The sequence below is a fragment of the Hippichthys cyanospilos genome, chromosome 9 (genome assembly GCF_059441005.1).
Source record: "Hippichthys cyanospilos isolate Australia breed blue-spotted pipefish chromosome 9, RoL_Hcya_1.0, whole genome shotgun sequence".
NCBI classification, from domain to species: domain Eukaryota; kingdom Metazoa; phylum Chordata; class Actinopteri; order Syngnathiformes; family Syngnathidae; genus Hippichthys; species Hippichthys cyanospilos.
The window spans coordinates 825938-841323 of NC_142377.1; the positions used below are offsets into that span (position 1 = coordinate 825938).

General features: G+C 39.2%; 1 protein-coding gene across 6 annotated transcripts in view; it reads left to right on the forward strand.

Annotated features, from left to right (window-relative positions):
- nucks1a (nuclear casein kinase and cyclin-dependent kinase substrate 1a) overlaps window positions 1-15386 on the forward strand; it is a 72182-nt gene that overhangs the window by 29893 nt on the left and 26903 nt on the right. For all 6 annotated transcript variants that reach the window (XM_088423762.1, XM_088423765.1, XM_088423763.1 and 3 more), the window contains one exon: window positions 8703-8852. In XM_088423762.1, the coding sequence (XP_088279888.1) occupies window positions 8703-8852 (150 nt within the window). The remainder of the gene's footprint in view (window positions 1-8702; window positions 8853-15386) is intronic.

Consider the following 15386-nt stretch of genomic DNA (forward strand, 5'->3'; position numbering starts at 1 on the left):
ATTTTATTTCCTTTCTCCTATTATTTAACATTACAATATCCTTATTAACTTTATTAACATTATTGTATATTCATTAAATAACTAATATTACTTAGTTTGTTGAGAATTTGTTCTCAGGACTGGTTATCTGCACCAAGACTCCGGTGAAAGAGTACGCAAGCCATCACATTGAACTTCACATTTATTTTGGCTCATGTATGATGTATCATGTAGTATCTGTTGAATAATAAATCAACAACAATCTTAAAGTCAGTCAACTAACATATAAACACTTAATCTATGAATTTACTGTATTTTTAGCCGACACTAGCGGATTAGCAACAACTAACAACAACTACTAACTATAAAGTCCAACCTCTACACAAACGAACAGATAAACAGAATAAACACTCATCGCTTACTAAACATAGGCAGTAGCGTGCGTTATCAACATAAATGATAATAAACTATAAATATGGGCTTACGTTGTAATTCAATAAGTCACCGTAACGAGCCAAATGACGCACAGAGAACGTAAAAGAGGAAACGGAAATGCAACGCGACCCCCACAAATTAAAAGCATGCATTTCAAAATAAGATAAAAAAAAACGTCCCGAGCTCTAACGCTTGAAGAATTCTTAACATAGTTATTAACTAATATTACTTCGTTATTTGATTAATACAGTACTGTATAATGTACTTTTTTGCATTTTTCAATTTTTGTACATTTTTGCACATTTTTTAAATATTTTTTTATTTTGAAATATTTTTTATATTTCCTAGAAAAAAACATACTGAGACCGCGATATCTGAGACCGCGAAGTAGGAGGGATCACTGTGTGTGTGTGTGTGTGTGTGTGTGTGTGTGTATATATATATATATATATATATATATATATATATATATATATATGTATGTGTATATATATATGTGTGTGTGTGTTTATATTATATATGTGTGTATACTAGTCCTCAAAAAATATTAGCACAGTGGTTCGAACCCCACAGTTTCATATCCTCATTGACCGAACCCTTCTTTAGTAAAAAATAAAATATGATTTGAGTGAGTCCGGGTAGATCGCCGGCCGCAGGAGCTTATTTGCCTGGCTCGGCGCTCGGGAGATAACGGGCTAATTCCGGTGTGTAGTCCCGACTGAGAAGGAGGTCTCACTCTGCTGCTTATCCAGCGCTCTCAAAGCGGACCGGTAGGGAGTCTCACTCAGACACATATACAGCCCTCTCTAAGCGGCCTGATAGGGAGGTCTCACTCTGCTGCATAAACCAGCGACCTGAAAGCGGACCGGTAGGAAATCTCAGAGCAGGACGCTTTCAATAACTGTGCCCACTAACTGCAGACTAGACTGAGGGGTGGACCTCTGCGGCGGAGGCTCCACCGAACCCCTGAGACCAACTCACCGAACCCCTAGGGTTCGATCGAACCTAGGTTAAGAACCACTGTATTAGCATATTGTGACGAAGTATTATTTTCCATAATGTAATTAAAAAATATTCCCCAAAAAAATAATAAAAAGATTTCCTAAAGCCCTGCCAAATGTGGTGAGACCTGAAGAGCTAGATCAATGGAATGAAGAGGTAATAACCTACCTGGCTGACTCACTACTTGGAGAGCAGGCTGAAGGCTTTGATGATAATACATTGATGTCGACCCTACGAGTTCAACCCTTGCCATGGTTTCCAGGTGGAGGGATGAGATACCCTATTTTGGCAAAGTTAGTGAAGACTCTTCTCTCATTGTTTACAAGCAGTCAAGGCAATATTTAACATCATAGGGGACGTTATTGGAAAAGACTGAACATATGAAGTTGGTTCCGTTTTCATGTCTCGCATAAAAGCAAAAGGAGGGCCATTCTCAAAATAAAAACATGCCCTTCAATGAAAAGCAAGAGTCTCTTCCTAGAAAATAAAACACACTTGCAGCTAAAGGAGAAAAGTGGAAGACAAAAAATATATCAAAATGAAGAGAAACTGAAGATCCTCCCACCCGTTTTGGCAACGGAGTAAGAAAAGATTCCTTCTTTTCTGCTTCTAAATCCTTCTCTTTTGCTGCAGTCTGAATTCCATAATCTTCGAAAATCTCCTCTTCTACAGCTGGAGTCAGAATTTCACAACCTACCACATTCTCCTACTCTACAGCTATGTCCGAGCCTCACCACCTGCCACGGATCCTTCCTATATTGCTGCAGTCACAACACCACAAATTAACTCCAAATGCCTCTCCCTCGACAGTTGGAGTAGATCTTCACAACCTTCCACTGCCTGCTGCTGCTACAGCAGGAGTCAGACCCTTGGAACTGGTAGCTTATTCAAAAAAACTCCAGAAAGGGATGTCACCTGAGGCATTTGGTTTTACTGCAAATGAAGAAATTTGACCAATTTAAATATTTTGAGGAACTGCTGGCATTTTTTCCGTGTTTGCTAATGTTTGATTTGAAATAACATGCACATAAAAGTCTTGGCGAAGGTTGAGTATTTGTATGATTTAAATAGATGTTAGTTAAGACTCCCAAAATGTTTTCCCCACAGAAAGGGTTGACCATGGTGCGTTAAGAATTACAAAATTGACATACACATTTCTCTTTTTTTTTTTTCTCTCAATGCTTAGAAATTAAAAGCAGGCGAGTGGGCAAAGCAGTAATTGCAGCAGCAGTAAGTAATAACCTACACAATGTAAACATATATATATATATATATATATATATATATATATATTATATACTTTTAGTCCAGTGCGGCTTATGTGCGTTTTTTTTTTTTGTTTTTTGTTTTTTTTTGCTAGCCACCAGAAGACAATTCACCGGTCAAGAAAATGTGTGTATCTTTAAGGTCTCAATTTATGGAACAACCATGAAATAAAACTGAAGAGATGTGAATCAATTGTATTTAAATTTTTATGATCGTATGTATGAGTTATTTGCAATGTGTTTGTATGTTCACTAAAATAATCTAGCAAATAAACATTGGGAAACAAGTAGATTCTATCAAAGAAATGATTTTGAGTTTGAACTGCTATTTAACTTGAAGTATTCTGTTGGTGTTATGTTAAATAATCCATCAATTTTTGCATAAACATGTTGGTGCTAAAAATGCAGGCATGTTGAATATGTTAGAGGATGTTGCTGTTGCAGGGCAGTTATTTGTTTTTAAGTAATTATAAAAAATGTAAAAACTTTTACATCTTTTTGCGTACATATATATATATATATATATATATATATATATATATATATATATATATATATATATATATATATATATATATATACACACACACACACACAGTGATCCCTCCTACTTCGCGGTCTCAGATATCGCGGTCTCAGTATGTTTTTTTCTAGGAAAAATAAAAAATATTTCAAAATAAAAAAATATCTAAAAAATGTGCAAAAATGTACAAAAATTGAAAAATGCAAAAAAGTACATTATACCGTACTGTATTAATCAAATAACGATGTGTATGTATGTATGTATGTGTATATATATATGTGTGTGTGTATGTGTCTGTCAAGACAATCCAACAGTACGACAAAGCAAGACAAGATTGTGGTTGTCCCAGCTGTGTGTATTTGAGGTAGTTATAGTTCTAAGTATAATCGCTAGTGCAATAGAAGTATAATTATAAATAAATATGGCTGCGGGGCGGGTCCAATTACCGAAACTTCGTCTGCCAGCTAGGTGTTTCTTCTGGCTGGGTTGAGTGTGGGAGGGAGGAGGGGAGAGAGAGAGAGTTCAGCAGTTTCACGGGTGGGAAAGGGGGAGAGTTCAATAGTCTCACGGCCTGGTGGATGAAGCTGTTCCTGAGTCTGGTGGTGCGGGAGTGGAGGCTCCTGTACCTCTTTCCAGAGGGCAGGAGGCTAAACAGACGGTGTGTAGGGTGGCTTGTATCGGTGACAATCATGATGGCTTTGCGGCTGAGGTGGGTGGTGTACAGGTCTTGCAGGGAGGTGATTGGAGCACCAATAATCCTCTCAGCTGTCCTCACGATGTGTTGTAGAGCCTTCCTGTTATAGTCAGTGCAGCTCCCGCCCCACACGGTGATGCAGCTGGTGATGATGCTTTCAATGGTTCTTCTGTAGAATGTGGTCATGATGGGTGGCGCAGTACTTGCCCGCATCAGTTTGCGCAAGGAAGTAGAGACGTCGCTGTGCTTTCTTGGCCAGAGATGCAGTGTTGGTGTTCCAGTTGAGTTCATCGCTGATGTGCACCCCCAGGAACTTGGTGCTGCTCACCCTCGCCACTGCAGCACCGTCGATGGTCAGTGGGAGGGTGTTGGGTGTGGCCTCTCTGGAAGCTGACAACCATCTCTTTGGTCTTGCTGATGTTTAGCAGGAGGTTGTTGTCTTTGCACCATCTGGTCAGAAGCTCCGCTTTTTTCCTGTAGTGGGTCTCGTCGCCGTTGGAGATGAGGTGGTTGGAGCTGTGGGTTGCTGTGCAGTCGTGTGTCAATAGGGTGAAGAGGAGGGGGCTGAGCACACAGCCTTGAGGGGCCCCCGTGCTCAGGGTGATCCTGCCTGAGATGTTGTTGCCAACACACACCACCTAAGGCCTCTGGCTGAGGAAATCCAGCTGCCAGTTGACGAGTGAGGTGCTGAGGCCCACTGTGTCCAGTTTGCAGTTGAGTTGTGGTATTATGGAGTTGAACGCTGAGCTAAAGTCTATGAACAGCATTCTCACATATGAGTCTTTCTTGTCCACGTGGGTGAGTACCGGGTGGAGGGCAGAGCAGATTGCATCATCTTTGGATCACGTTGCCCTGTAGGCGAACTGATGCGGGTCCAGGCTGGGGGGCAGGATAGATTTTATGTGTGACAGGACTAGTCGTTCAAAGCACTTCATGATGATGGGTGTCAGGTCCACTGGACGATAGTCATTGAAGCAGGATGGGGAGGATTTCTTTGGCACAGAGGCAAGCCTGATGGCACAATGGCTTGCCTCAGGGAGGTGTTAAAGATGTCTGTAAAAACATCTTTCAGCTCCTCTGCACAGTCTTTCAGCACCCTGCCAGGGATGTTGTCTGGACCTGCTGCTTTCCGAGTGTTGATGACGGAGGGTGTCCTCCTCACGCTGGCAGCAGACAGGCACAGAGGATGGTCGTGCGAAGGTGGTGGTGTTTTCTGTGGGCGGGTGGTGTTCTGTTCCTCAAAAACGTGCGAAGAAACTGTTTAGGTTGTTGAGCAGAGTGATGTCGCTCTCACAGCTTTGTGGTGCAGGTTTGTAATCTGTGATAGCCTGAATGCCCTGCCATAGGCTGTGTGCATTCTTGCTGTCCTTGAAGTGGGAGGTTATCTTGTTTGTGTAGTCTTGTTTGGCTTTCCTGATGCCACGGGACAGGTTGGCTCTCGCTGTTCTCAGGGCTGATTTCTCCCCAACTTTGAAGGCCTTTATGGCCCTCAACAGCCTGTGGACGTCTCCTGTTAGCAATGACTTCTGGTTGGCTCGTGTGGTGATCCTCTTGATGTGGGTCACGTCGTTCATGCATTTGGTGATGTAGGAGGTCACTGTGTCTGTGTACTCCTCAATATCTGTGTTTTTATGTGTTTAGCTGAGCCCTTTGAAGTCATATCGCTGAAATTAAATCTGAAAAGCCTCTAGACAGCCCTGCTGACTTCCACCAAATTTTACGCATTTTCGATAATGGGCGTGGCCTCTACGACCATTTTCATTCCGAAGCTTTATCTGTCCAGTAAAAGTTGTTGTAATTTGACCCAGATGATCTGATCTTCTCACAATTTCACATATTGGATGAAAATATTCTCCTGAACATATCGACAAAAATATATTCCAGTTTTAAGCTAGCGCCACCTAGTGGCTGCAAAAAATGTAATTAGTCGAATGATTACAGTCAATCCTGTTTGGTTTGACCTACAGCTATGAAAATTTGTAGGCAAATGAAGGACTGCAAGGCCTACAAAAAAGTCAATAGAAGTGATGTGCAAGGATGTACAGAAAAATTGTTATGAATTTTTTTAATGTGCAGTTTTGTCCCATTCTTAGACATTAGCTGGTCTCAAACTAGTGCCTTTTTCTCTTAAACGATTCACCCCATTACCTTCAACTTTGGCATGAATCATTATCCAACTGATGGACACACATAGTCCAAATATCGTGAAGATCTCTTGACATAAAAGATGGGGGCGGAGCTTCAAATTATTATTATTTTCTTCGCCAAGAGTGACAAAAATCTTAATAGCTCATCTATGACAGCTTCAAACCATCTGAAACTTTTCTGGGACTTTAAAAGTCATGCAATAATACAGCTATGTGATAAAATTTCAAATCATTTACAGCGCCACCCAGTGACGCACAAAAATCTCATTTTTTATACTTTTATGTACTGTGAAATGCCTGTTTGACTAAATGAACTCAAAAATGGTCAGAAAAGCTATGACACATTAAGGTTCTCAAATTTTATGACTTTTCAATAAAGGGCGTGGCCTCTATGCCAACTCAAAATCCGATGTCTCGCCAAAACGGTAAAACTTGCTGTAATTGGACCTAGACGATCTGAAATTTTTAAAACTTCGTATATGGGATGGGAGTCCAATGTCAAACACACCTACAAGCCTATTTTTTATCATAGTACGAGCGCCACCTAGTGGCAGCAAAAAATATAGCAAATCCTTAATGTTTTTATGTACTCTGCTGAGCCCCTTGAAGTGATATCCCTTAAATGTTTTCTGAAAAGCCAGTGGCCATGCCTTATGCCCTCCACAAATCAGTACGATGTTTCGACAGTGGGTGTGGCCTATATGGCATTATAAGTCACAAAATTGGAACAATAAAAGCTGCAGTAACTCCACCCACATTGTCCCACCTTGTCTAAATTTTACATATTTGGTAAGAGTCCTGCACTGAAGTCATCTACAACTACTTTTTGATCGTTCATAGTCCTTGTTCATACCCCGACCTGTTCATACCCCAACGTGCACAGGTCTGCGAGGGCCCTTTATAGCTGCTTGCAGCTCTAGTTATTATTATTATTTACTGTGCAGCGCTTTTCCATTTTTGAGGGCCTAAACATGCACGAAAAGTCACCAAAATTTGCACATTTGTCGGGCCCGGTGAAAAATTGGATATTTTTGTTTCCCAAAAAAATGCAAAAAAAAATGGCTCTGCAGCGCCACCTAAGGTCGAAAAAGTGCACCTGGTCCCGGCCCGTTTGACCTAGAGCTACGAAAATTTTTAGGCATATGTAGGACCTAGAGACCTGCAAAAAAGTCAGCGCGAGCCATGTGCTCAAATGTACAGAAAAAGAGTTATGAATTTTTGAATGTGCATTTTTGGCCCATTTTTGCACGTTTGCAGGTCCCAAACTGCTCCTTGTTTCTCCTAAACGCTTTACCCAATCGCCTTTAAATTTGCTGTGGTCTATAATCAGACATAGGGGCACAATTGGGCAAAGTTTGGTGCAGATTTACCGACATATTTGATAGGGACGTGGCTTCAAATTATGTGTTCAATTTTTCCTTCGCCAAGAGTGACATAAACCTTAATAACTTTATTATAATAGTTTTAAAAAATCTAAAACTTCATAGACACATGGAAACTTATGTCTTTAACACTTTTAAATAAAGTTTTTTTAAATACCTACTAGCGCCACCTAGTGGTTGATTAAAATGTCATATTTTACACTTTCATGTATTGTGCTCAGTCTGTTATAGTAAAACAAGTGAAAATTGGTCAGAATATCATTAAGACATGGAATATTAAGATTTTAAAATTTTATGACTTTTCGATAATGGCCGTGGTCTGCACGCCACTTCAAAGTCAGATGACAATAGAAGTGATGTGCTAGGATGTACAGAAAAATTGTTATGATTTTTGTTTTGAACTCAGTAACGAGAATCCTTACTAAAACAAATAGATATTGCCACATAACCCCCCTTTTAGCATTCCTTCACTGGCTGCCTATTTTGGTCAGAGCTGATTTTAAAGTTCTCCTAACTTTTAAGGCCTTAGATCACAGGTGTCGAACTCCAGTCCTCGAGGGCTGATATCCTACATGTTTTCAAACCTTTTCCCTCAAAAACACCTGATTCAAATGATTGGGATCATTTTGAAGCTCCTGCAGAGCTTGCTAATGAGCTAATCATTTGAATCAGGTGTGTTGGGGAAAGAAACACGGAAAACATGCAGGATGCCGGCCCTCGAGGACTGGAGTTCGACACCTATGCCTTAGATTGTCTGGCACCAGCTTATCTGTCTAAGCTACTTTCTCTATGTATAAATTCCTCCAAGCTTTGGTCTTCAACTGTACATTTTCTCCTCATAAAAAGTCTGTTGGTCATAGGGGTTTCTCCTACTGTGTCCCTTTTTTATGGTTTTTATGGTCTTCCATTGAACGTAAGAGAAGCTTCCACCATTGCAATTTTTAATTTCCATCTTAAATCATATTTTTTGTAGTGTTTGCAACCGGTATAGCCTGTAACTATTTTATCATTCAGAAAAATTTGGTTGAAAATTATTCTAAATACTTATTACACCACTAAATACATTTAGGTAATGCACTATACCTTGCCTATACCTTGAATATTTGTTTTTATATTTCTATTTGCACTCTTATTTTATTGTACAGCACTTTGGTTGACTATTGTCTTTTTGAATGTGCTTTATAAATAAATTTGACTTCACTTGTATTGCATGTTACATGCTATGTTCAGATGATACTGATGTTCTCAATAATTTAGTTTTTTCTGATTTCGTAGATTGCAGTGATGATGACAAGGATGTCAGCAGAAAGCGAACAATACGTCAAGCAGCCTCCAAGGCAGTGTCTAAACAAAGGGAGATCCTTCTTGGTGATGGAGGGAGTGAGGATGAAGAGCATGAGGACCAAGAGGAAGCCTATCTTGACCGTAAGTCAGAGGTGTCCATACTTTTGTGGGGCCAGCTTTGTTAAGATGAAAATGCGTGAAGGCCAACCATTCCGTCCAACATTCTTTGATCCATTAACATTAAATATACATTTACTGATTTATTTTTTAATTGCAAATGGCATATTTTCAAGCGTTTTGCCGAAATCAGCAAAATTCTATTTAAAGAAAAAGGTCTGCCTGTCTGTAAAAGGTCTGTCTGAAAAAACACTTTAGAGAAGATTAAACATATCTGACTTCCTTAGAAACATTCCATAACCCTAATTAACGATTAAATGTTTCTTGTAAACTTCTAAATTGAAAACAGTGAACAGCACTTTCGAGTATACCAGGGCTGCCCAAACTTTATTTTCCCAAGATCAACTTTTCCAACAGCCCACATCTCGTGTTCAATTGGTTGGATCTTTGGGATGTGATCTCATTTTGTGTTTGGATTTGCTACGTACGAAACAATGCACCTGCCTGTCAAGCCATGGTATCAAAGCTAAACTTTGTGAGGAAGTCGGCCAAGCCTTCAAAATAAATTGTACTTATGATACAGTAACATATGACAAAGATGACATTGCTACGCTTTTATTTTGAAGTTATTTTCCAGTAGCTTAGTCATGACAGCACTAAAACGAACTGATCATTTTTGGAACCCAGAGCAAGCAGCCTTGTTATAACAGCACAGTGTTGGTCTGAAATCAATCACCTTCACACAGCGTTGCCTGGAAATTAAGTTTATGCTATCTATTCTGGGCTCTGAAACAACAACGATCAAGCGACAACTGATGCTTTTTTTTTCTATTGACTCTTTATATTCATTGATTGGTGTTCTTTTTTTTTGGCTCAATTTTTTTTTTTTTTTTTTTTTATTGCACGTCATTCCTCCTCCTTCATGCCAACATTTACCCTTTAACATTTGCTTCCTGATCTATATCACATCCTTTTTTTTATAAAAGTGGCGTGTGGACAGGAAGTGTTTTCAGTCAGTCAAGTGGAGCTCTCATTGATATCACTCAGTAACATTTCCAGATTTTGGAACTTGTTGCACATATGACTCTGTGCATCATAAGACACCTTCACAGTTCAAAGGTCCCGGTTCAAATCCACCTGGCTTTGGCCTTCCTGTGTGTAGTTTCCATGTTCTCCCCAAGCCCGCGCTGGCACTCCGGCTTCCTCCCACACTCCCAAAACATGCATGACAGGTGAATTAGACATACTGAATTGTCTTTAGGTGTGTTTGGGTGCATGAATGGTTGTTCGTTTCTGTGTGCCCTGCGATTGGCTGGCAACCAGTTTAGGGTGTCCCCCGCCTACTGTCCAAAGCCAGCTGAGATAGGCGACAGCAAGCGTGCGACCGCTGTGGGGATAAGTGGCTCTAGAAAATGGATGGATTGAGTAATTTAAGACTTTAAATCTTAACGGGCACAGTGGCCGCTTTTGGCTGATGGGCTAAACAGGCAAAAACAGCCTTCACTAAGCACATATTTTTTCTATTTTCAAGTCCCAAACAAGGCAAGAATTTTCAGAATTTTAGAGAAATTTAGGGGTATGTTAGAATATAAGCATGAGCTGTTACAGACACTTTCACCCATTTTGCCTATCTGTCGAAAGCATCCAGCATGCCCAGAAATGGTTAAATGCAAACTTAAAAGACAAACTAGAGCTTCAAGCAGCTATAAAGGTCCCTCGCAGACCTGTGCACGTTGAGGTATGAGCAGGTCGTGGTCTGAACACGCTGGGGTATGAACATGTTTGGGCTTTTGCACGTTGGGGTAAGTGAATATTAGAACTCAATGTTTTAGAAAATTTGCATTATATTTCATCAACTAGCTCAATAAAGTAAATAGAAAACGCATTATGTTATATTATTTTTTCCCACACAGTGGTGTTAGCACTACAATGAAAAATGAGTTAATCAGACTTTGAGGTGGCATACAGGCCACACTATCGAAAAGTCGTAAAAGATGAAAACTTTCATGGTCCCTATAAAAAAGCTTTTTTGACCATTCTGCAATTAATTTACTCATGCAGGCATTGCACAGTACATGAAAGTGTAAGAAAATTTGTCCCAAGTTTGTCCGCCACTAGGTGGGGCTATAGATAATTTGGAAATGTATCACATAGCTGTATTAGGGTAATGCCTCTTAATGTCCCTACGAAGGTTCAAATGTTTTGAAGCTGTTACAGCTGAGATATTAAGGTTTTTGTCACTTTTGGTGCAGGAAATATTAAACATATTTTGAAGTGCCACACCCATCTGATATGCAATGGGCTCTTCAAGACTTTTGGAATATTTGTGCCCCTAAGTCTGATAATGATCCACGACAAATTTGAAGTTGATCGGATGAACCGTTTAAGAAGGCAGTAGTTCGAGACCAGCAAATGTCCAAGAATAAGGCAAAATTACACATTCAAAAATTCACAACTGTTTTTCTGTACATCCTAGCACATGAGTCCCTCGATTTGTTTGTAGGTCTTTTAGTCCTTCATATGCCTATAAACCTTCGTAGCTGTACGGCAAACCAAACTGGACTGGCTGTATTCTTTTGAATTCTAATGATTTTTGTTTTTTGCTGCCACTAGGTTGCGCTAGCACTACGTTTAAAAAATACATTTGTAGTTGTGTTTTGCATCAGACTACCATCAAATATAAGAAATTCTGAGAAGATAAGACTGGGTCCAATTAAAGCAATTTTGTTTGTTTTGGCGATACATTGGACTTTGAGGCAGAGTACAGGCCACATGTCTTATTGGTATTCTGACCAATTTTCAGTTAATTTTATTTACCAAAAGTGTAAAAAATTACATTTTTGTTTGCCACTAGGTTGCGTTAGAAGTAATGCGGAGATTTGTTTCACAGATGTGTTAAGGTCATGACTCTTCATGCTTCTGTAAAATTTCAGACTTTTTGAAGCTTTTACAGCTGAGTTATTAAGGTTTTTGTCTTTTGTGGCAAAGGAAATATGAAACCCATAATTTGAAGCCCTGCCCCCATCATATATGTCTGCAGATCTTTACAAAATTTTGCCCAGTCTAATAATCAAACACACCTAATTTGAACTTGATCGGTTCAACCGTTTAGAAGAAAGAAGGAGCAATTCGGGATCTGCAAACTAGCAAAAATGGGCCAAAACTGCACAATCAAAAATTCATAACTCTTTTTCTGTACATCTGCGCATATGGCTGCACTGACTTTTTTGTAGGTCTCAAGGTCCTACATATGCCTAAAAAAATTCTTAGCTCTCGGTCAAACGGGCCGGGACTGGCAGGCTTTTTTCGACTCATAAGACCATTTTGGGTCCAATTACAGTCACTTTGTACGTTTTGGCGAGACATCGGACTTTGAGGCGGCGTACAGGCCACGGCCATTATCGAAGTCGTAAAATTTGAGAACCTACATGTTCCATGTCAGAATGGTATTCTGACCAATTTTCAGTTACAGTCGTTTACTCCAACAGACTTAGCATAGTAGATGAAAGTGTAAACAAATGACATTTTTATCAATTTATTTTGTATAGATGTGTTAAAGGCATGAGTCTTCATTTGTTTGTGAAGTTTTAGATTTATTTGAAGTTATCACGGTTTTGGTCACTCTTGGCGAATGAAAAATAAAAGACATATTTTGAAGCCCCGCCCCCATCATATATGTCGGTGGATCTTCATGAAATGTTGCCCAGTCTGATAATAGACCACAGCACGTCGATCGGGTCAAGCGTTTAGGAGAAAGAAGGAGCGGTTTGGGACCTGTAAACATCCAAAAATGGACCAAAATTGCTCATTCCAAAATTTCTGAACTCTTTTGGATGGACTTTGGGACCTGTAAACATCCAAAAATGGACCAAAATTGCTCATTCCAAAATTTCTGAACTCTTTTGAATGGACTTTCATTCAACATGTGAAATCGTGATAAAAATGAGATCATCTGGGTGAAATTACAGCAGCATTTACTGTTATGATAGATCATCATAAAGAGCACTGCTGTATAGCCCACAGCCATTATCAAAACATCGCAATATTTGGTGGAGGAAATTAGGTATATTTGAAGGCCTGTCAGAAAATAATTCAGTGATATGACTTCTACAGGTTCAACAAAGTACAGAACAATGAAAATGTAGCTGAATTTTTGTTTATCTTGTAGCCCCGATTTCATCATATATGTTGGCCAATCTTCACGAAATTTTGCTCAGTTGTGGCTCTTTGTCTGATAATAGAGCACGTCGAATTTGAAGTCCATCGGGTCAAACCGTTTAAGAGCTATTAAGAGTAGTTTGGTACCTGCAAACATCCAAAAACAGTCCAAAAAGGCATGTAAAAAAATTCATAACTCTTTTTCTGTACATCTTAGCATATAGCGCTCATATCTTTTTTGTAGGTCTTGAGGTCCTACATATGCCTAAAAAATTTCATAGCTCTAGGTGAAACGGGCCGTGACCCTGTAGAATTGTTCGACTCTAGGTGGCGCAGCTACCGCTATATAGAAAAACAGAGGGCTCTCGCAGCGGTAGCTGCTCTGGCCCTAATAATAATAATCTGGAGAGGAACAATAGGGACCTCGCAGCTGTTGCTACTCTGGCCCAAAAATCTGGAGAAAAACAAGAGGGCTCTCGCAGCGGTAGCTGCTCGGGCCCTAATAAAACGTAAGACAGTTGTTTATTCATTTTGGGAGTGAATGGAGTTGTCAGAAAGTTGGTTTGTAATCTACTAATAAAGTTTTGACGGCTTCTACTGTTGCGCCTTATTATGGAAAAAGTTTTAAAATATGTCCTTAATTGAGGGTGCATCTTATAGTGCGGAAAATACGGTAATTTGCCTGATGGACGACTACATTTCTCGTGATTTCCAACGCATAGCATCGCGAAAACTGATCCCCCGATTTCTTGCATTTGGACTGCATTACATTTCTTTTTCTAGTAGCTGTGTGAATGTTTTTAAGCAGTTGGTTAATTAACCTAATTGTGTCTAAAAAATATACTTTTGATTGATGATTTACATTGTAGTTTATCATCAAATGGATCAAAACTATGAATGTGGCGATTCATATACTAAAAAAAAAAAAAAAACCTGGAATAACTGAAAACACGTTTTCAATTCTAGTTTTTCTAGAATAGCCACCCCATGCTCTGATGACTGATTACTTTGCATACTCTTGGCATTCTCTTGGTGAACTACAATTGGTGGTCACCAGACAATTTTCATTTCACTGGTTTGCCTTCTCAGGGTTAAGTAATGGAATTTCTTGCTTTATCAATTGGATTGGAATTAAAGTGGTGTAGTGCAGAAGTCAGTTTAATACACAGCAAACGTCCTATTAAACAATGGTTAAATTTATACCATGGACAACTGTTAAAATTCATATGCCAAGCACACATCACACAACCACAGAAATATGAGTGGCCATCATTAGTTTGTAGAAATTGAATAAGACGCCCAAACATTTGGCCCCTACTGTATTTCAGCTTTTATAGACTGATAGACATTGTTTAGATCAGGGGTCACAATCCTTTTTAAAAGTGAGAGCTATTTCTAATAAGAAAGGGCACCATTTTATGTGGACACCGATCATATTTATGACTTCTCACATTAACCAAAGAACAGCTGTAGTAAATATGTACCGTATTTTCCGCACTATAAGGTGCACCTAAAAGCCTTAATTCTTTTAAAAACGTGATGGTGCGCCTTATAATCAGGTGCGTCTTATATATGGGTCAATATTGAGATTTGGATTCGTAGATGGGGAATGAACTGATAAAGTAAGCTTTAGCTGTTTCTTTTTTGTGTTTACAGTTGAACAAAGTTGGTGATATTGACATTGCTATTATGCTATTGAGAGTTTGAATTTGAGTTATTATTATTACTTTGAGTATTACTATATTGAGTATTACTATATTGTGATTGAAAAAATTTTAAAATGTCAATTGAGGGTGCGCCTTATAATCCGGTGTGCCTTATACATGTAAAATGTTTTGAAATATGTCATTAATTGAGGGTGCGCCTTATAATCCGGTGCGCCTTATAGTGTGGAAAATACGATAAATGAAGTGAATTATGTTATGTTCAGTGGGCCCCCGTGATAACCCTAACCCTAAGACAAATTCACCGTATGGTGGGCAATCCAAACCTATGTTAAACAGCTAATGCCTTTAGACCCCCATGTAAAAACATCAAAATTGTACATACATATTAAAAATTGGTACCAAAATGGTATAGTAAGTGCTCCGTATATATAATATACATGTATACAATCAGAAAACATCATAAATAAAAAATATAGAAAGAATTCATTTACCTTTGAGTGGCGCTTGTTATGCCCATATTCCCTAGTAACCTAGTACCCCTGTAGCCTAGGCTTGATTATCTCTAGCTTCGTTTCCATATAAATCCTTGTCTTACTTCTCTCTTTAACATCACTAGCAATCTTGGGACCCATGGCGAACCCTTTCAAGTTTGAATTAAGCAGTAAAATGCACTATAAATACCGTTTTGTATCCACTCGCGATAGAACAAAGCTTTACCATTCCGCCAATTTGA